General features: G+C 44.6%; 1 protein-coding gene across 1 annotated transcript in view; it reads right to left on the reverse strand.

Moving 5' to 3' along the window:
* Positions 1 to 22,474, reverse strand: part of TMEM163 (transmembrane protein 163) — a 270,086-nt gene that overhangs the window by 81,304 nt on the left and 166,308 nt on the right. The window contains exons 3-4 of the mRNA XM_032250750.1: positions 14,634 to 14,677; positions 13,166 to 13,257 (exon numbers count right to left, since the gene is read on the reverse strand). Of these exons, the coding sequence (XP_032106641.1) occupies positions 13,166 to 13,257; positions 14,634 to 14,677 (136 nt within the window). The remainder of the gene's footprint in view (positions 1 to 13,165; positions 13,258 to 14,633; positions 14,678 to 22,474) is intronic.

Genomic DNA, 22,474 nt, shown 5'->3' on the forward strand with positions numbered 1-22,474 from the left:
GGGCATGGTGGCATGCACCTGTGGTCCCAGCTACTCAGGAGGCTGAGGCAGGAGAATTGCTTGAACCTGGGAAGTGGAGGTTGCAGAGGGCCGAGATCACGCCACTGCACTCCAGCCTGGTGCCTGGCAACAGAGCGAGACTCTGTCTCAAAAAAAAAAAAAAAAAGAAAAAGAAAAACTGCAATTAAAAAGAACAGAAAGCCTCAATTATCAGCAGATGATGATAGCATCAACATAACCAAAGAAAAGGCTTACTAATCAGGAAGGGGGTTGGTCTGCTAGTGAAACACAAAAAAGATAGTCATAAGGGAAAATACGGCAGATCACTGCAAAGTGCATTGCCCACGGGGAAAGAACCTTAGCCAGCGTTCTGGTCTCAAAGGTGGTCCCATTTAGACCCAAACCGCATCTCTAATACACAGACTGACAGATCGGGCAATCAGACGCTGATGGCCCTAAATACTGTATTCACCTAACCCCTGCTTGTGCCAGGATCCCTACCTGAGTCTACCTGCAAAGAGAAAACAAGAAGAAACCACTTGGACACCGTCATAGTTCAGGCTGCTAGAGCGAAATACCACAGGCTGGGCAGCTTAAGCAACAGTTACTTTCTCACAGTTCCGGAGGCTAACTTCTGAGATCAGGGTGCCGTACAGTCAGATTCTGGTGAGGGCCCTCTTCCTGGCTCACTGACTGTGTCCTTACATGGCAGAAGAAGCAAGAGCTGGCATCTCTTCTTCTCATAATGGCACTGATCTCATCATAGGGGCTCCAACCTCAAGACCTCATGTAACCCTGGTTACTTCCCAAAGCACCCATACCTTGTAAAACCATCACACTGGAAATTAGGGGCTTCGATACATGAATTTTGGGAAGGGATAAACACCCGGTCCATAGCAGACATCTAGTCAAGGTCTTCTAATGGAGATACTTTGCATCCATTAATAAGCTGCAATCCTATCCATGTTTTTATGTCAGTTCTTTGAGCTTGATTCATCTGAGTCCCCTGACTTCGTGCCATTAAAATCAAGCTTCAGTCCGTGAGCCCACAAGCCAGACTCTGCAGAGCGGTAAAGAGGCCAGCAGGACAAATGTCAGTGAGGTGCAGGGCCTCCTGGAAGCTTCCTCCAGACAATGACACGCTACTTCAATAGTACTTTAATAACAGTCAGGCACAAATCAAAAGCACACTGAGATACCACTCACACGCATTGGAATGACTGGAACCGCAAAGACAGATGGTATCAAGAGTTGGCAAGGATGAGAAGTCGGAGCCCTCATGGCCTGCTGGTGGGAATGAAAAATGACATTGTCACTCTGGAAAACGTTTTGACAATTCCTCAAATGTTAAGCATAGAGTTACCATATAATCCAGTGCCATGGTCTACAATTTGTTTCTAAAACTCATATGTTGAAACACTTACCTCCAGGGCTATGGTGGTAGGAGCTGGGGCCTTTGGGAGGTGACTAGGTCCCGGGTCCAGAGCCCTCATGAATGAGATTAGTGGCCTCATAAAAGAGGCCCCAGAGAGCTGCCTTGTCCCTTCAGCCATATGAGGACACTTCAAGAAAATGCCATCTATGAACCAGGCCCTCTCCAAATACTGAATCCGCCTTCATCTTAGCCTTCCCAGGCTCCAGGACTCTGAGATATAAATTTCTGTTGTTTATAAGCCACGCAGTCTATGATATTTCATAACAGCAGCCCAAACAATGACACACAGCAATGCCACTCCTAGCTCTACGCTGGGGAAAAAGGAGAACACATTTCCACACAAACACCATATAAACACAGGGTTTACAGCAGCATCCTTGACAACAGCCCCGAAGTGGAAACAACACAAATGCCCATCAACTGATGAACCGATCACTTAAATGTGGCATATCCATACAATGGAATATGATCCAACAACAGAAATGAAGTACTGAACACCCCACGGCGTGGGTGAATGCAGACACTAAGCTGCACGACTAAGGGAAGAAAGAAAATATATGCTAGGCCACAAAGGACCAAGAGTACATGATTCCACTTACATGAAATGTCCAAAACAGGCAAATCTCTAAGGACAGGAAGTAAAGAGTGGTCGCTGGGGCTAGGGCATGGGGAAGGAGAGCTGGGAGGGGTTGGGCAGTGAAGGCTACAGGGAGTGGGACTTCTTTTTGTGGTCATGAAAACGCTGTGAAACAGATTGTGGTGATGGAAGCATGACTTTGTACTAAAAGCCATTGAACTGTACCCTTTAATGGGTGAATAGTGTGCTATGTGAATTATATTTTAATAAGGCTACTTTACAAAAACCACCTATCTCTATTTTGCCTGGAAAGCCTGCTAAAAATAACCCCCATTTATTGAGTACCTACTTTAGGTCAAACACTGTGACAAGCAAGGGTCCTTTATTATCGCACGTGTTTGTCATAACAATCTTACACGGTGGGTAGGAATGGTGAAAAAACACTCAAGGATTTATTTAAACACTGTACCTCCTATTTAGCGACAGAAACAAGCTGAATCATGCCACAGAAAGATGCTGGTAAGACCCACGCCGAATGAAAGCTCAAAGGGTGCAACTACTTAGAGAGAGGCAGGAGATGGGGAGGAAAAAAATGACCAGAATTCTATCTGATGCAATTTCATGGACCCCCGAGAAAGGCGACAGGCACTGTGGTGCGGCGCTTCACAAGGGAGGTAAGCACACCCAGTGGTGCTGATGGTGTACATACGACAGTACCCAGTGGGGTCATCACGGGAAAGCAATGCCAACATACAGGAAATGAGAGCTTCAGTCTTTGTTCTCACACTGGCTTGCTTCCCCCAACACCGCACAAAAGGGAAAAAGCAGGTTTGATATGATTACAAAAACAATATATGTATCTTATAAAATTTTTTTCAGAAAATTGTAAAAGTATAAAGGAGAATGTAAGCATCAGCTATAACTAACATCGACATTTTGGTATTTATTTGTAGTCGATGGCAGGAACTATGCAAACTCAAATTGAATTTTAAATGTCCAGTAGCAAACACACCAGAGAAAAGCTGGAGACAGAAATGAGAAAAAAAACATGCCATGAGAATTCTGACCTAAAACTTCAAAGACAACTGTGGGAAAAGCAAGCCCGCAGAGATGTCTTCCGAACACAGGACATCTGAGAAGGGAAGGAGTTTGCCCAAATCCCCACTGACAAAGGTGGACACAGAGGAAGAAGGACCTCAGCCTCGTGCGTGCCTGTCTTCCTGAAGTCTCATCATCAGGGAGGGCTCCTGAACTCAGCCCGCTCACCTCCACGCACAGGCAGCAGCTGATGGAGGGCAGCAGGGAGCAGAAGACGGAAGGATGACTAACCCCATGACTTCCAGGTGCAAGCATCCAAAGGGCAACCATCCTCAGGGTGCAACAGAGGCCCGATCCACAGCGTTAGGCCCTGGCACTCCCAGGGATAGAACACTCTCCTTTTGGCAAATGCCTCCTGGCAGCAGGTGCCAGAGGACAGGCTACAGCTGCAGACGAAAGCCAGTTCCAACTCCTTGAGGGCAAAGCCACAGGGCTCTAGCCCATTTGCTTGTCATGGCTGCCATCTGCCAGGAGACCCAAAAAATGAACACCAGCTCCTGGGAACACCAACCTGGCCCCTAGATTGCCCTGCAGTGGCCCAGGCAGTTTATCTGTGACTGGCCACCTGCCAGCCATTTCCCCACCTTGCAGTGAGAACCAAAGCCCAGGACTGTACTTCAAATTGGAGATTTTTATAGTTCTTCATTTTTCTAGATCCATAACCACTTTCCCTCTCCCTCTAATTAATTTTGGGTTGCAGCTAATTGCTAGGAAGATGCATTTCTAGGAGGAAGGAGAGAGCAGGTGCAATGTCAGGCTGGTAAAACCAAGTCACGCAAATGAGCATGTGGAAAGGAGGCATTGCATAGTGGTTATGAGCAAATTTCAGAGCACACCAGGCCCCTGTTTAAACTCCAGTTCTATCTATGACTAACCAGGAGCCTTCAGGAACAAAATTTACCTTCTCCACCAGGTGTTAAGTGATACCTCTATTTAACACAGAGTCCAGCATAATACATGACACAAATCAGGCGCTCAGTATATGGTTACTACTATCATCTTAATAAGGGTCATCCAAGCCTTACACAAGATGAAGAAATCCCATAGTTAAGTCTTTCGTTCTGCAATTCTTTATGAGAACCCACTAAATGCCTGGCATGAGTCTAGGGGTTAGGCATGAAAAGAAGACAGTTAAGGAATACCGTTGCCCCGATGAGCTTAAAGCCTTGTCAGGGAGATGGACAAACCAATAGACCAATACATTAATTCAATGCAGGTAATTAGATCTTTTATAAAGCACCCGTGGAGCTGCAGAAAAAGAATATGGTGGCGAAGCCAAAGCAGGAACTACCTGGTCAATTACAAAGCTGTGCTTCCTTAGTTGCCTAGGTTCCACAGTCTGGGAACTGTCCCAAAATGGAAATAAAAGGCTTTTCATTCCCATCTGAAATTCTGGCAACCCATTTCCCAAAAGAAATGCAAATACCCCCAAAGCATATGAGAATATGTTCAACTAGGCTGCTAACTACAGAAATGCACACTAGCATAGAGAATTAGCACTGTGGATAAAAGAATTCTAACACTTAGTGCTGGCAAAGGAGAATCAACATTTTCACCCCCTGCTAGTGGTAAATTAGTATGATGTTTTTGGAGGACAGCTCGACACTGGTCATCAAAATTATGTTAGCATGTTCTTTGACCGAGACTTCTAGTAATGTATCCTAAAGAAACAAGAAGACGGGCATTAAAATACAAATGGGTAAGGACAGTTATTCTGGATTTTTTTCTAACCTCAAGACTTTGGAAATAACCCAGGTCTTCGGCACAAAAATGCTAAAAGAAAATAGACTAAACCTATATGTAGACTACTGCATAGCTATCAAAAAATAACAAATCTCTATTTATGCATGGATGGAAACTGTTCAAAATGTGTTGTTAAATACAGAAAAAGTTTGCAAAAAAAAAAAAAAAAGCTATATGTAGACCATGTCTATGTTTTTAAAAAAGCAAAATGGATATATGTGTACGCACGTGCGCGCGCGCACACACACACACACACACATACACACACGGAACTAAAAATGTTTCGGTTATCTCTGGGAGGCCCAATAACAAGTGAGTTTTACTGTATTCTCTGCACCCTTATGAATTACCTCCAGTGTTTACAATAAACATATATGACTTCGTCATGCCCCACACATTTCTTATTGCAGAGCATGTGCGGGGATGGGAATGAAATTCAGGCGTCAAGAAATAATCTTTGCATCCCCTCACTACATGGCTATCCCTTGTTGCCAAGTCAGAAGCAACTTCCTAAATATGCTGAAGTGTATATTTGGGTTTTCCTACATTTTTATTTACAAATTCTTTTATTATGTGATCTTGAAAAGCAAAACAGAATGCTAGGGTCGACAATTTCAAACTCTTCCAGGATGACAAATTTTAAAAAATTATCAAAATTTTAGGGATGGAAAGTAAGTGATTCGATGCCATGTTTGGTCTCCACCACAACGCCTTTGGCAGCTGTCATGACCCTCCCTCCCTTTCATGGATGAGAAAACTGGGCTTCTGAAAGATTAATAAATCACACAGAGTCACAGAGCAGGTAAGCAGCACAGTGGAGCTCTGAGGGAGGACTCTTCTCGGGACCGTGTTAGCTTCCTACAGCTGCCATAATACGGCACTACAAACTGAGTGGCTTAAACCAGGGGTCCCCAATCCCCAGGCCACAGACTGTTACCTGCTTGATCTGTATTTTCGGCTGCTCCCCATCACTCGGATTACCACCTGAGCGCCACCTCCTGTCAGATCAGCAAAGGCATTAGATTCTCATAAGAGCACAAACCCGAAAAGTGCACAATAAATGTGAAGCGCTTGAATCATCCCCATCCCAAGTCCATGGAAAAATTTTGCCTTCCATGAAATCGGTCCCCAGTGCCAAAAGGGTTGGGGACCACTGGCTTAAACAGCACAAACGCATTGTCTCACAGTTCTGCAGGCTGCAAATCTGAAATCAAGGTGTCCTCGGGGCCACAGTCCCTGTTAAACTTACAGGGAGGCTGCCTCTTCTAGCTTCCAGCCTTTGCTGCAATCTTTGGCATTCTTTGGTGTGGAGATGCATGACTACAATCTCTGCCCACTTGTCCCATGGCAGCCTACTCCCCGTGTCTGACTGTCTCTGCTTCTTCTTCTTATAAGGACACTAGTCATAGGGGATTAGGCCCCACCCTAATCAAGCAGAACCTCATCTTCACTTGTTCACATCTGCAAAGACAGTTTCCAAATAAGGCCACATTCTCCGTAATGAGGGTAAGGACCTCAACATATCTTTTTAGAGGACACAATTTAGCCTATAACAGGGACCAAGTCAAGTCTACACTCCATCCTCTAGTGTCTTACCTGCAACACCATAACCCAGTAGTGTCATGTCTGGTTTCATCTGCCCTCTTCAGGACAGTGGAAGGCCACTCCTTTCTGCCTCCGGGCAAGTCTAAATTCACACTCCTCAAGGAGGAGGAGCTCCCGTTCTGCTGTAACAGCTCCTCCTTCAGCCTTGACTTTCATTAGCCATCGAGGGCATCTCTGAAGTTATTTATTCTTCTAGTTCAGGTTCTGCTCTTGAGTTAAAACACATTCAAGAGCTTTGCAAGTTAAGAGCGCTAGACAAATGTGGAGTGAATAGGATTCACTTTCTCAGAGCCTCTGATTTAGGGCCAGATCAAACACCCCATGGGAAGAAGGGGGAGGCATGATACTATTTTAATATGTCCTTGGTATAACTCATTGCCTTCGCAGTCCAGCTCTGGCACCAAAAGCAAATTACCAATCCACCACTTCTCGACTGAATTGGTTACTTTTCTTTTTAAATTTCTGGAGTTGTTTCCAAAAGCAGCAAGGATGCTGCTGAAGTCAGTCATCAAAAGGCTATGAAGCTATCTGGTCGGCTGGTGGTTTTCAGGCCAATGTGTTTGGCTCAGCAAATTGGAAAAGAACGCAGAGAAAGCAGCCTAGGAGAGAACCAGTGGGCCCGTCTATTTCACATGAGAGGACACACAAAGGACTCAGGCCTCTCTCAGGACATCCACTGCAGGGTCCTCCCATTCCCATCCCAACGTGCTGCTGAGCAGAATGCCTTTAGGAGGTACATTTGGAACAGGAGAACCACCTCTCAAGCTACACTGTGACTCCGTGTTATAGAATTAGAAGGCTGTCCAGGTGAACAACATCTCCCATCAGCCACCACCTCCATCTCAGCGAGCTGACTGACAGCCCCGGAGACAGCTGGGCCTGGGGTGCCTCCACACAGCCGCACCTGTGCTGCAATCACATGCAAAATGTCAGAAACCCCCAGTGAGCATCAAGCTGGACCTTCTGTGGCAAGCATCCCACGGCCCTTGCAGCTGATGGCGGCAGGAGGCTGTTCTTCCCGTGGGCTTACACAGCACAGAGTGCCACGGACAAAGGTGAAATTCCATGTCATTCGGCCCTGCCAAGTTCCTCCTACACTCATTTCTCCCCACGCCCTCCCTCTCCAGCACCTCCTTCCTTTCCTCAGTATCACTCTCTAATTTCCAAATCTCCCCACTCTTCATTTATTAAGAACTTTTGTCTGCTTTTTTGAAAACAGGCTAAAAATGACCCAACTAAAGAGGCATTGTCCAATACAGTAGCCACTAGCTGCATGGAACTATTTAAATTCTTTAAAATTAAATCAAGTTAAAAATCCAGTTCTGGCCAGTCACGGTGGCTCATACCTGTAATCCCAGCACTTTGGGAGGCTGAGGCAGGTGGATCACCTGAGGTCAGGAGTTCGAGACCAGCCTGGCCAACATGGTAAAACCCTGTCTCTACTAAAATTACAAAAAATTAGCCAGGTGAAGTGGTGCATGTCTGTAATCTCAGCTACTCAGGAGGCTGAGGCCAGAGAAACACTTGAACACAGAAGGCAGAGGTTGCAGTGGGCCGAGATCACACCACTGCCCTCCAGCCTGGACCACAGAGCAAGACTCCATCTCAATAAATAAATAAATAAATATCCATTTCCTCAGTGCCTATCCACATGCCAAGTACCCAATGACCACATGCGGCTAGTGGCTACCATATTGCACAGCACAGATACAGAACACGGCCATCGCCACCAAGCATCTATTGGACAGCTCTGTTTGTCATAAAGAAAATGTGTCCCCTCCTTCCTCTGTCCCCAGCCCCCTCCTGAAGGGGAGGCAACCCTGCTGCCAGTCTCCTTTGTATCCACTATATGCCTACACAAGTGCATGTGGGTGCAAACCTCCTTTGTTAAAACAAATGAGAAAAGACCATACACACCATTTTGAGCCATGCTTTCTTCACTTCATGCAGCTTGGAGGTCACAAGGTAAGTACAAAGACAGTGCCTCATTCTTTAGAGTGGACTGCCACCAGGCCAATGTCACCAACCCCACCCACACCCCCAGGCTCCTCTGTCACCCACTGTGAGGCCAGCTCCCTTCTCTCCCGAACACTCTCATCCTACCCTCCCAGTAGAATTATAAAATGATATAACAACTATGGAAAATAGTATAAACGCTCCTCAAAAATTTTAAAAGAACTGCCATGGGATCCAGCAATCCCACTTGAGTATTCATCCAAAAGAATTAGAACCAGGGTCTCAAGGAGATATTTGCACACTCATGTTCATAGCAGCATTATTTATTCACAATGGCCAAATGTCATCAACGGATGAATAGATAAACAAAATGTGGTATATATTTACAATAGAATATTATTCAGGCTTTATGCAGGGAACGGTGGCTCACAGCTGCAATACCAGCACTTTGGGAGGCCAAGGCAGGCAGATCACTTGAGGCCAGGAGTTCAAGACCAGCCTGGCCAACATGGCAAAACTCCATCTCTACAAAAAAAATACAAAAATTAGCCAGGTTTGGTGGTGCGTGTCTGTAGTCCCAGCTACTCAGTAGGGTGAGGTGGGAGGCTCACCTAAACCTGGGAGGCTGAGGTTGCAGTGAGGCGAGATTGCACCACTGCACTCCAGCCTGGGCAGCAGAGTGAGACTACGTCTCAAAAAAATAAGTAAAAATAAAAAAGATTATTCAGCCTTCAAAAAGAAAGGAATTGTGTCACATGCTACAAAAGATGGATGATCCTTGAGGACATTATGCTAAGGGAAATAGGCCAGTCACAAAAAGACAACTACTGTATAATTCCGTTTATATGAGGTATCAAAAGTAGTCAAATTCATAGAAACAGACAATACAATGGTGATTGCTAGGGACTGGGGACAAGGCAAAACGGAGGGGTAGTTCAATAGGCAGGATTTCAATTTTGCAGAATGAAAAAGTTCTGGAGGTCCGTTTTACAACAAAATGAATATACTTAACACTACTGAACCATATACTTAAAAATTAGGCTAATGTATTTTATATTGTGTGTTTTAACAAAAACAAAATAAAAATTAAAAATAATAAAAATTAATTTTTTTTTTTGAGACAGTCTTGCTCTTTCGCCAGGCACCAGGCTGGAGTGCAGTGGTGCGATCTCAGCTCACTACAACCTCCACCTCCCAGCTTCAAGCAATTCTCTTGCCTCAGCCTCCGGAGTAGCTGACACTACAGGCGCGTGCTACCACGCCAAGTAAATTTTTGTATTTTAGTAGAGACGGGGTTTCACTGTGTTGGCCAGGATGGTCTCATCTCTTGACCTCGTGATCTGCCCGCATCAGCATCCCAACGTGCTGGGGATTACAGGCGTGAGCCACCACACCTGGCCAAAAATAAAATTTTTAAAAATGCAAAACAAAAACTATCAGGGCTACACTCTGGTGGTGCTGAGGTGCTGAAGCCAAACTCTCTCTTTCTGAGTATAAAATACCCCATCATATCCACAGTAAGGATACACAGTCACCAGGTGGCAAGGCTGAGGAAGGTTTTTAGTTGCTTTGCATAGGTAATTCAAGCTCAAGAATTATTCCAAGGCTTTGAGTTCATTTCAAAAAAATAAAGGGAATTAGCTAAGAGCCAGTTGCACATTTTCCAATTTCCTCTAATATTACTCTCCAGCAAGTAACTGAAAACCAATGGCTTTTCTAGCTGTGCCTCTCCTAACTCATTTATGCTCATTAATATGCAAATATCAGCTTTTCAGCTGGCAGTGATTTCATTAATTTTAAACTTACATGGGGTAAGTCAGGGATTAAAACTTTAACCCAAAGCCAACAATATAGAGGATTGCATCAGTTAAATCCCTAGATTAGGAATCTCTAAGTGAATTCACTGGCATCGTCACATGAACAATTACCTGGGAATTAATCAGAGCAACTCCTCTGTGAGTTTTTGTCTTTTGAGCAATAATATATACTTCTAAAAAACAGTACCTGTTTAGGAGATTATTTTAAAAAGTGAAACCAAAGACATTTCTCATCTTCAATTGTGATCTTGGAAAACCTCCAGACCTGACAAATGTTCACACAGATCCCAGCACTATAGAAAAGCCACAATTATTTGTGGCTTTGTGACTAATATGTATGAAACTCATTTCAGCAGAAAGGAAATCAGATTAAAAAGCAAATTAGAAGAGCGAAATTGGAAAACTCTAAATTCAATTCCTTCTGGAATTGCAAATCAAATTATGTATTATTAGCTCTAAAATAAGAAAGAAAAAGCAGAGGGAAAACTTTCTCCTTGGAGGACATTGCCTAGTGCAAATATAATGTAAGCCACATATGTAATTTTAAATTTCTAAAAGACATTTTAAGAAGCAAAAGCAAAAAAAAAAATGTTAAGTTTAACAATATATCCAAAATATTCTAGCATCAACATGGAATGAACATTTTTTAACTATCAATACTTTTTCTCGTTAAGTCTTTAGAATCTGGTGTGTATTTTATACTTACAACATATCTCAGTTCAGACAAGCCACAAATCAAGTGCTAAAATACTGTACTAGTGGCAATCATATTGGACAGTACAGCTATAGAATCAAAGATGGCGTGTTCTTGTTCTTCTGACAAGACAGTGATCAGCTCCTGAAATCTGAGTACATCTCTACATTACACTCTCTAGACTTCTTACTGAATTCCTCAAATACCCAGAACAGCTTGGGTTGGATGCATCAGTTGCTCCTTCAGCTAGACCGGCGTTAACTCAAGGTTAGTCACCACAGTACAGGTTAAGAATCCTTTATCCAAAATGCTTAGGACCAGAAGGGTTTCAGATTTCAGATTTTTTTGGATTTGAAGATGGCTCCATAAACATAATGAGATATATCGGGGATGGAACCCAAATCTAAATATGAAATTCATTTATGTTTCATATACGCCTTGTATACATAGTCTGAAGGTAATCTTACGCAATATTTTAAATAATTTTGTGCATTAAACAAAGTTTTGACTGATTAGTCATATGAGGTCGGATGTGGAATCTTCTACTTGCGACATCACGCCGGTGCTTAAGTTTTAAATTTGGGAGTATTTCAAATTTTGGATTTTCAGATTAGAGACGTGCAACCATCATTTGCAATTTTTAAAAGTCAGCTTACTACTATTGTTTTCTTAGTGTTTTTTTTAACCACAAATCACTTTTACAAATTAACTTTATCCTACATGATATTATCTGTGATATCATAAGTTTGATACTTTAATTGTATTTGCTGAAAGAACTAATGCCCATTAAAATAGACATGTAACACTTAAAAGAGGTTTTTGTACACTAACTAAAGCTAATAATAACATGAACTCAAATGTGCTCTCATTAGCCACTCAGTTATGGTGTCACCTTTTAAAAGTTTTCCATCTGGCATATTCAATCTCAGATATGTTACTATCTGAAGCTCTTTGCCTCAAAGAGGTACAGCAACACTTGCATATTGGAATATGGCCTAACATTCCATTCAAGAGTACTCTCTTTTTTGAGACAAAGTCTCTCTCTGTTGCCCAGCCTGGGGTGCAGTGACATGATCTCAGCCCACTACAGCCTTCGCCTCCAGGTTCGAGCAATTATCCCACTTCAGCCTCCCGAGTAGGTGGACTACAGCCATATCACACCATGCCCAGCTAATTTTTGTATTTTTAGTAGAGATGGGGTTTCAACATGTTAGCCAGGCTGGTCTTGAACTCCTGGCTTCAAGTGATCCACCCGCCTCAGCCTCTCAAAGTGCTGGGATGACAGGTGTGAGCCACCATGCCCGGCCTCAAGAGTACTTTCCATCTGGGCATCACCACAAACCACAGCAAGGGGCATTTACTCATTAGTGTTAAACTGTTCAAAAGTTACAGAGACAGGGAAACTTGTTGCCCTGATACCTACACATACACGATACACACATGCATAGACATACATATATATAACTACATGCACACATATATAGACGTATTCGTGTATAGGTATATGCATAAAAATGTGTGTGTGTGTGTGTGTGTGTGTGTGTGTGTGTGTATTCATCGCAATCATCCTATGAAGGAGGAATGGTCGTTTCCTTGCTTTTCCAGATGAGGGAATGAGGCACAGAGCACTTATTGGCTTCCATAACCACAGAGCTAGCAAATCTGACTACGGAAGCTGTGCTCTTATTACCCTGGGGTTTACGAACGATATAAAGAGACGGAAGCTGGAAAAGACATATGTTTTACAGTCACAAACGTAGGTCCTTCAAAGCCAAAATCTTCACCCGTGGGATGTGGAGACTGGGGCAAGCAACATCCCCTAATATAGAGAGAGGTGAAAGGCAAACAGAATAATTTAGAATGCCCTTAAGAGGTCTTTTGTAAATGACAGTGGACAATTCATCTTAGTTAGAAGAAAAACAGCATAAATATCCAAGAGAACAAAGATTCCAAAAGCAAAAAACGAGAGGATGGATGGATGAACAGATGGATGGACCAACAAACACATATTCTCAAAATCTGAGAACAGAGAAATGATAGAGGTACATCCTCTCTCTCTGACCATCCCAAGAGGACCCTATCATGTAGGTGACATTGCACTAGTCACTGTCAGAAGCAACCTGGGGACCTTCTTCTCATCACCGGGACACAAGCTGCAGGGCAAGCTGTGCTGAGGGCCTCATTCCGTGGCCTTCATCTCAACAGTTCTGCAGCCTGGAGAAAGACAAGAATCCACTTACATGTACTCCCTATGGGCAGAGTGCACAGCGGCCGCATTGCTGTAACGCCACAGGACAATCGCCGATGACAGGACATCAAGGATGGCATCGAACTAGGAGAAGGAGACATGGCATTAGTGGTTTTCCAGAGTTAATGGCACACAACTGTGAAGACACAGGGCAACTGTGCTGTGACTCAGAACATCTTCATGAGTGAACTCTGAGCAAAGAGGCCTCCCATCATTCAACGCAGCCATTCACAGCCCTCATGCCTGGGGAGTCTAGAGCCCAGGACACCCAGCGTGCCATGTGGGGGGCTCTGCTCCCAGGGACCCTGGCTCCCAGTACTCTGGAGATATAGGGCAGGAGATGGGGGAGTTCACTGTTCTAAAATACATGGAATTGGCTTCCCCATGACAGTCAAGATACTTGCAGTCGTTTCCTGCACATCCCAGATAAGAGATTCGGGTGAGAATTCTGTTTTCAACTCTTAATGGGACTATTCTACCTGGGGTCCAGGGGTGAGGGTGAGGGTCACCAGGACCTGCCATAAGTCTGCCAGCACTTTGAAGTTGCACAGAAAATTCAATGCTTTCATTTCAATGAGAAAGCGTGCATGCACAAGCAAGCTAGAGAGAAAGAGAAAAATGTACGTGCGTGTTTGTGTGTTTCTGGGTGTGTGTATGCATACGTGCGTGGATGTGTGTGTACATGTAGTATGTCTGGGTGTGTGTGTGCTGGTGTATCTTTTTCTAGATGGTCCACATCTTTCAGAAAATTCTGGGAAGAATCTGCAATGCCCCTACAATATCAAGTTCTCACAACAAAGGGCAGAAGTGGATTTGGGAACAGGCATACCTACCCTTGGGTACAGGAGACCCTAGAGTTATGCAGTGCAGGTGTTGAGGGGAGCTCTCTTTACGGGTCACTGCACCACACCACACTTCTCAGCTGGAAAATCACAAGCACTAGCATCTTCTCCAAGGGGCCTGGGGAAACTTCACTTAATTTCTCAACAGAGCTAGCCTGTGAAGCAGAGACCCTCTTTCTCCAACTAGCTTCCATCAGGAAGCTGGCTGGGAAGCCAGGTTACCCCTAGCTGGCTACAGACTGACTCATCCTAGCACGAGTAGCCCCGATCTTCACTCACAACACCTCTGCCTACACCAGCAAATGTTTCATTTCAGTACGTGCCAGGTCCACATACAACCTGGAAGGCAAAAAATGGCTAAAATGCCCAAAATATCCTCTCACCCAACCACGTTGTGGGAATTATGGTCCCCCCAATCTGTGCTTGAAAATTATACAGTCTTATTGCAGTTTAATTCTGTTAAAATCCCATTTTTTAATAGAAGTCGTTTCCATAAAATATGTTTCTAATCCTAAGCTCTCACACACTAACCACCCTCATTTGAGGGCTCAGAGTGAGATTTATGGGCTTATGAAAAAACGTGCAAAACTCCATGAAAGTACATTTCAGGTTACTTACTGCAAACCCAAAAGCAGAGGCGCTGTACCTCATAACGGAGACAGCTAAAAAGAAAGAAAATATTATTCAGAATATTTTAAAACCTCTCTCATTTTTGAGTATATTCATACATTACATGGCCTTTTAAACATCAGTGGGGAAGTTCCAAGAGAATGAAACTAAAAATTAACTGTACTTGTAAAATCTAAGAATTTTTAAAAATGAAGAGTGAATTGAGAAGACTGCTAGACTCTACCTGTGAGGACTTCCCCTCCCAGTGTTCTGAAGCACCTGAGGATCAATTTCCCAATAAAATTGCTTCAACAGCTGTCAATCAAATGACTTCCGATACTTTGAGAATTTAGCAACTGGGAACTATATCAAACTTTCAAAGTAAAACTCCAACTGCTACTTTTGAAGTTTTACTCCACACTGTTCTCATAATAAGGTGGAGTATCTAAGGCATACATCACTGCTAAGATAGATGAAAAAATCTGTGGGGCACCGGAGTTTAAAATCCAGTGTAGATACCAGTAATGGTTGTTTAGAAAACAGTGACAAAGGATCTTAAACAACAGATGTCTACAAAAAGAAGTGTCTACAAATCTCAATGCCACAATTATAATTACAACACATTTTGATCCTTTTCTTTTTTCTTTTTGAGACAGTCTCGCTCTGTCACCCAGGCTGGAGTGCAGTGGCGCAATCTCAGCTCACTGCAACTTCCGCCTCCTGGGTTCAAGTTATTCTTGTGCCTCAGCCTCCCGAGTAGCTGGGTCTACAGGCACCTCCACCACACCCCACTCATTTTTTATTTTTAGTAGACACGTGGTTTTGCCATGTTGGCCAGGCTAGTTTTGAACTCCTGACCTCAGGTGATTCACCAGCCTCAGTCTCCCAAAATGCTGGGATTACAGGCGGGAGCTCCCACATGCCCAGCCTTGATTCATATTTTTAAATTGGAGAATGTCAATTGGGTAGCACTTTTGCCTAATTCTGTTTTGTGCTAAAGCAATGACAGCTTCAAAGACTTCTCAATTTGACATAACAAAGGCAGATCTCCCGAAGAAAGTCATATTTAACAAGCACACATGCACCTCCAACCAAAACTAAAGCCCTACCCTAAGGGTCAGCAAAGCTGGCAGTGGCTTGTTCCGAGGCCCACGTGTTGCAAATGGTCACTGGCACAGGAGAAGAGGCACGGGTGGGAGGCACAGAAGCTGACGCCTACACAGACTTTCAGCAGCTCATCAAATGTCCCTTCTCTGAAACCTGCTCCCTGTCCTCTCCACTAGGTCCAGGGACAGTCCCTGGACATCTGGGTTGTGCCATGTGCCCTCCAGCTATAAGGAGGGCACCTGATCCACTGTGGACCAAACAGAGTTCATTTTCTGTCATTTAGGACTTGAGACTGAGAGTGTGTAGTTGGTCAATCTATGTGGTTAGAATAGCAACTGGTAAATGCTGGAGTGGACATCGGCCGTCATTAGCTATAAAGACTGAGGAGCAGAAAGGCAATTGGGGAAAGCCACAGCACTGAGGGAAGAGAACCACTGGCATCAGAGCATTTCCAGACCCTTCCTGAAACTCAGCCACATTCAGGTCCTCAAACTGTGTGAGGCGGAATGCAACCCATGAAATCCCTAACCACCTTTGTTTTTGACACGAGCTGCTCCAGGAGTCCCTGCCAGTACTCTTACTGGCTCAGGGAGAAGGGCAGAGCAGCCATGCATGGTGACCGGTGGGAGCTTTCACAGGACACACAGGTGCGGTGCTGTAAAGGGGCACAGGCCTTTCCAGGAGAACAACCATTCACCAGCCACGCTGACGTGTGCAAAAAGGGCAGCTGATCCCTGGCGGGACTGCTGCGAGCACTCAGGTGGCCTATAAAACACAGCCTGGTTCTCAGTACGTGCTCCACAACTGTTAACTAAGTGTAGCAAAATTACACAGAAATAAGTCAAGGAGGATATCTTTTTTTTTTCCTCTACAACCTGTTTTAGAATATCTTAGCTGTGTGCTTTTTGTGGGTTGCTTCTTTACCAGCAGGGGAAACCTTTTAATTCCAACTAACATCTTGCACAGATGCTCCAGATCTATAACAGATAAAAAAAATAGCCGGGCGCGGTGGCTCACTCCCGTAATCCCAGAACTTTGGGAGGCTGAGGCAGGCAAATCATGAGGTCAGGAGTTTGAGACCATCCTGGCCAACATGGTGAAGCCCCGTCTCTACTAAAAATTTAAAAAATTAGGTGGGTGTAGTGGCATGCACCTGTAGTCCCTGCTACTCAGGAGGCTGAGGCAGGAGAATCGCTTGAACCCAGGAGGTGAAGATTGCAGAGAGCCAAGATCGCGCCACTGCACTCCCGTCTGCCAACAGAGCGAAACTCGGTCTCAAAAAAGAAAAGAAAAGAGCTGGCTGCCGGGCTGCCAGGCTGTCTCCACCTGCGCTCCTGGGCCTAAGCACCCTGGGAAAGACATAGCTAGAAAAGCACTCCCCTCCACTCACTATCCCAAAAGAGTACCTGCCTCACAAGCAGCGAACCATGGCTTCAAAACAGATTTCAAGTGGACACTCACCCGATTCTATTGAGAAACACAAGTAATCTTGTCTTAGGAATCTGGAATCAAACAAAAGAGACAGCCACTAAATGGTGGGTGGGGTGTCTCCGACTCAATTCGAGTGCTGTGTCCCTGATTTCCAACACCCTCAAAATTATCCAGGAAAGACCCACTTGTGAGAGTAAAGCCTGCGAAGAGAATGGATAACCTAGAGCACAAGTGGGACATTAATACTCTCTATCCCGCCTGCACCAAGGAAAACGTGAGCGAGACGGCTCCACATTAACCCAGAGGACTTAACAGAGATGTATCATTTACTTATAAATTGGCTCCATCTAATTTCCTTGATGAGATGGAAAGGGAGAAATGCCAAAAATTGCATGGGGAACTGAGACTACTCTGAAGGGCCCTCCACACAGCCTGAGCTCTCGCAGCTTCCTTTGTGGCCAACTCCCCAGCTCTTGCTACTAAATAACAGCAAATAGTCATTAGCACAGGATCCCAATGAAGGAGTTCACAAGGCCTTTCAGGAATTTCTGAACAGTATCAAGTAATAACTTCATCTTATTTGTCTCATAACTCACCCCATTTTGAGATAAGAACAAACTCAGTGGAGGGTCAGAATGCTTTACACAGCACCCTCCCCGCCACCCCAACTTCCATGGGGTTTTCACCAGGACTTCCATCAGTTTATCAAATGTCCCTTCTCTAGGACCTGCTCCCTGTCCTCTCCACAAGGTCCAGGGACAGTCCCTGGACAACTGGGTTGTGCCTTGTGCCCTCCAGCTATAAGGAGGGCACCTGGTCTCCAAGATGACCTCATTCTTAGCATGAAGGAAACTTCCCTCATGCTAAGAATGAGGTCAGCTTGGAGAACAGGAGGCCTGGGCCAGGATGATCATAAGGGAGAGATTATGTGGTAGAGCCCCCTAGAGCTCCATGCACATGTGGCTGAGTGTAGTGGAAAGCCACCACAGGGCCAACAATGTCTGCGTTGCCTTCAAGGCAGGTGTTTATTCAACAGTGGGCAAGAGGCAAGGGCCCTTCTGACCTCCAGCAATTACATTGCAAACTGGCAACACATCCACAGAAATATGGGCAACCAGGCAGCCATGAGGCGGAGTTCTCTGAAGGCTGTTCTTGGCCTAATGTGGTCAGAGTACAAACACATTGCCATCTGATTAGGCAGCAGTTACACATCCGAAAAATGCGTGCTTAGGATGCAACTGGGCTCCTATCTCTTTCTCTGCTGGCTTTTTCTTTTTATTTATTTAAGACACAGAGTCCCTAAAATGTTCATGGTTAAAATGAAGATGCATCATTTGTAGCCAGCTCAGCATGCAGTCCCCATCCTGTAAGAGCATCTTGATTCTCCTCTGGGGAATGGCACCTGCCCTGCCCTCAGACTAAGTGATTTGGTAGGATGATGCTTTCCCATGCTAGGATAGCCCATTAACTTGTCCCATGTCCAAAGCTAGTGATTCGAAGATGGCACAACTCAATCTGAGCCACTGACAACCTTTTCCAAGTTTTTTGCTGAAAATATTTGAAAGGGGATGTCTTCCTCAGAAGGGTTTTTAGAGAGAGGAGGATGAACACAGGAGCTACAGAAAGTGATTTTGACATAAGTGGGAGGAGACTGCCTGAGAATGAAGCCAACACACGAAGAAAGTAGATATGAAGGAAACACAGATCAGACCCCAGATGACAGACTGAACCTCTTAAATCAGTCCTGCCTGACCTACCCCTCTACTTCTCAAATACATTAGCCAATAATTTCCTTTGATTTCCTTAAGCCAGTTTGAGTTGAGTTTCTATCACTTGCAGCCACATGAGTCTTAACCAAGATATGTTGACCCAGTAATCCCATGCCCAAGAATGTATTTCGATGTGTAATAAATGGAAAACCACTTTAAGCACAAAAGGTTCATAATAGGTTCATGTGATTTGCAACAGCAAAACATTAGATGTAACTAAATGTTCCATAGTAGGGTGATGATTGAGGTATGATTGATTCTCAAAGAATAGGCGATAGTTAGCTATTTTAAAGCCTTTGCAAAGAGTACTGTTGCTGGCCTGTAGTGGTGGCTCATACCTATAATCCCAGCACTTTGAGAGGCCAAGGTAGGAGGATCACTTAAGGCCAGGAGTTTGAGACAGACTGGGAAATATAGTGAGACCTCATCTCTACAAAAAATTTTGAAATTAGCTGAGTGTGGTGGCAGACACTTGTAGTCCCCAGCTACTCAGGAGGCTGAGTTGGAGGACTGCTTGAGACCAGGAGGTGGAGGCTGCAATGAGCCAAGATCACGCTACTGCAAGTGGCTTCACTGCAAGCCACTGCAAGTCAGCCTGGGCAACAGTGGGAGACCTTGTCTCAAACCGTTTTTTTAAAAAAGCACTATTGTTTCATGTTTATATTAGCATATTAAAAAAACAATGACATTGGTAATAAACAGATAGGTGGTATGTGGGGTGCTGCATTGGGTGCCACAGGAAAGGATGGATCCGGGACAGGGGGGTTCTAGCCAGCACAGGTGCAAACCGAATGGGAAGATCAGAGGAGGCGTCATTGACAGGGGGACATTTAAGCAAAGAGTTGAAGGAGATGGAGGAGTGAGCCATGCTGTTACCTGGGAAAGAAACTTCCAGAAAAGGAGAAGAGTCAGTAAAATGCTCTGAGGTGGGACAGTTGGCATGTCTGGGGCCATTTTGGCTAAAGCCAGAGGAAGCAGGAGGAGAGTTACAAGAGATAATTCGGGCAAGACACGAGGTGAAGTACGCGCTATAACAACTAGCCTTCCAGGTTGCCTTGAAAACAACCAGAAAAAAATTCTCTCAAATGGTAACAGTGGTTAGTCTTTGAAGGGTGACAATATTTGAATGGGTTTTTTTGCTTTCTACTGTGAACCCAAAAGTATCTAAGAGCTCAATCAATTTAGAAAGTCTATTTTACCAATGCCCGTGGCACAGCCTCAGGAAGTCCTGACCACATGTGCCCAAGGTGGTCTGGGCACAGCTTAGTTTTATACATTTTCAGGAGACATGAAACATTGATCAATGTGTGTAAAATATACAGTGGTTCTCTCCAGAAAGTCGGGACAACTTGAGGTAGGGAGGGGGCTTCCAGGTGACAGGTAGATAAGGGACAAATGGTTGTATGTTTTTAAGCCTCTGATTAGCCTTTCATGGAATACACAATTTCTACGTGGGGTGGAGCGGGGGTAGAGGAGCAGTCACTTAGCCTTTTCCTGGCTTTGGTGAAGCGATAGGGCAGCGGAAGCAATAGGTTATGCATCTGTCTCAGGTGAGCAGAGAGAGGACTTGAGGTCTGCCTTTTGTCCGCAAAGAATTTCCTTGTGGGCAAATTGTGAGGGAGGTGCATAGCTTCTCTATCTTTGTAGCTATCTTATTTAGAATAAAATGGGAGGCAAGTTTGCCAGACTCAGTCCCCAGCTTGACTTTTCCCTTTAGATTAGTGATTTAGTGGTCCTGAGATTTATTTTCTACATTTTCTACAACCATCATATGTAATCATTCAAATCAGAAAAATAAATCTGGGGAAAAGGATATCCAACTCACAAAAATATCACCAAAGGTCTAAAATGGAATAAGAGAAACCAGATCTGTGACACACATCTGGGGCTAGGCTGTACTGTGAGTTCATGAATGCTGTGACCATACATGTCTTTATTACATCTTAGTTTCTAAATCCATCTTTCTAGGTCAAATCACCTATATGAGTGGTTTGTTAATGGTCCAAAAAGTTCACGGAGTTGCGGGCCAAGAAAGCCAATGTGTGGAGCAGAAGCAGAATGTCACTCCCAGTCTGAGGGACCTCCTCCCCCCTAGGATGCTGCATGTCACACACACACTGCTTTCATTTATGTGTCAAAGGGGTAATAACAGCTACTCTCCCAGAGGCACACACACAACAGAAGTCTTAAATAAATATTTATACAAGTCTGGTTGAAAGACCAGACCTTCTTTAAGTCACACACCAGGCTAGAAAGCATATCAGCTGGAAATTCAAATTCAAATAGAAAGACAGCTGGAAAATGGACAGGACCCAGGCAACCCATTGTTAGGGCAGAGCTAAATGTAAATCCACAGCTGAATCAGCAGCAGGCTTTGAGGGAGGGTTCTGGACAGTAGAGACAAAACACCTTGGAAATGTACAAAGAGGTAAGGGTGCCAGCAAGGCAACAGAGGATCAACGCAGACAGCCCCTCCACAACCTTAAACAAAGAATGCCATTTCTATCGCTGGCCAGATTGCTGCAAAAATGAGGACCCATCTGTCATTCTCTCCAAAGTCAGGCAATAATTATCTTGAGCCTTAGCACTCTTTAGCAATGCCCCCAGGCCCCGTAACACCTCCAAGTTGCTAAATTATGTGACTGTAAATTTTGTTAATAAATCAATCCTACTTTAATTGGACAGCCCCCATGACACAGAGGCCTGGCAACAACCTCACCTCCAGCCATGTAATTAACCCAAATGGAGAACCATCTTTCCATCATCCACCATAAATACATACACACATACATAAATGTGGACCCCTCTTAGTTCCACCTCTTCTGCTGCCTAACAAAACAACACAACAATGAAAACACCAATCTGGATCTTTGGATTCTCTCAAAACACTGAGATCTGCCCACCCTGGGCTGTCCCTTTCTCCCAGGGGTGCCAACACTGTGTTTGGATGAGGCATGTGATCTGGAGTACCCACCGCTCCTGCAGCATCACAGCCACTCTGCCTCGCTCACCTTTTCCACCTGCCTGGCCCCTGCGGTGTCTAGTTGACCCTGTAAGTCTCGAGTATGGGACCTCACATGTAGGGCATGAGCAGCCTGCCATGGACAGCAACGTCCAACAAAGTGCCTGCTAAATATTCACTGTGCTACATGAACTGTGGCTTCCAATGTTTTCTACTGTCAGGTCTGGCTCTCAGCAAATTACAAAAAGCTGTACCATGACCAGGTTCTCAAAGTCAAAACTGCTAGAAACATGCGCTTTGAATGAAGAGACCCCCCCCTCCCCTCCGCCACACAGGCTTTGTGTGAGCAACATGGCTGTTTATTCACCTGGGTGCAGGTGGGCTAAGTCCAAAAAGGGTGTTAGCAAAGGGCAGCGGGATAGGAGTTGGTTTTGTAGGTTTGGGGTGGGCAGTGGAAAGTTACAGAGTACAATCAGTTACAGTGGTGGGGGTAGGGACAAGGAGTATACGTGACCACAAGTTCAGTTACAGTGGTGGGTGGGGTAAGAGTAGGTAAGATGGCAGAGTGGGGTGAGGGGCAA

The sequence above is a fragment of the Sapajus apella genome, unplaced genomic scaffold, assembly GCF_009761245.1.
Source record: "Sapajus apella isolate SASKATOON/1434 unplaced genomic scaffold, GSC_monkey_1.0 scaffold72, whole genome shotgun sequence".
Taxonomy (NCBI): Eukaryota; Metazoa; Chordata; class Mammalia; order Primates; family Cebidae; genus Sapajus; species Sapajus apella.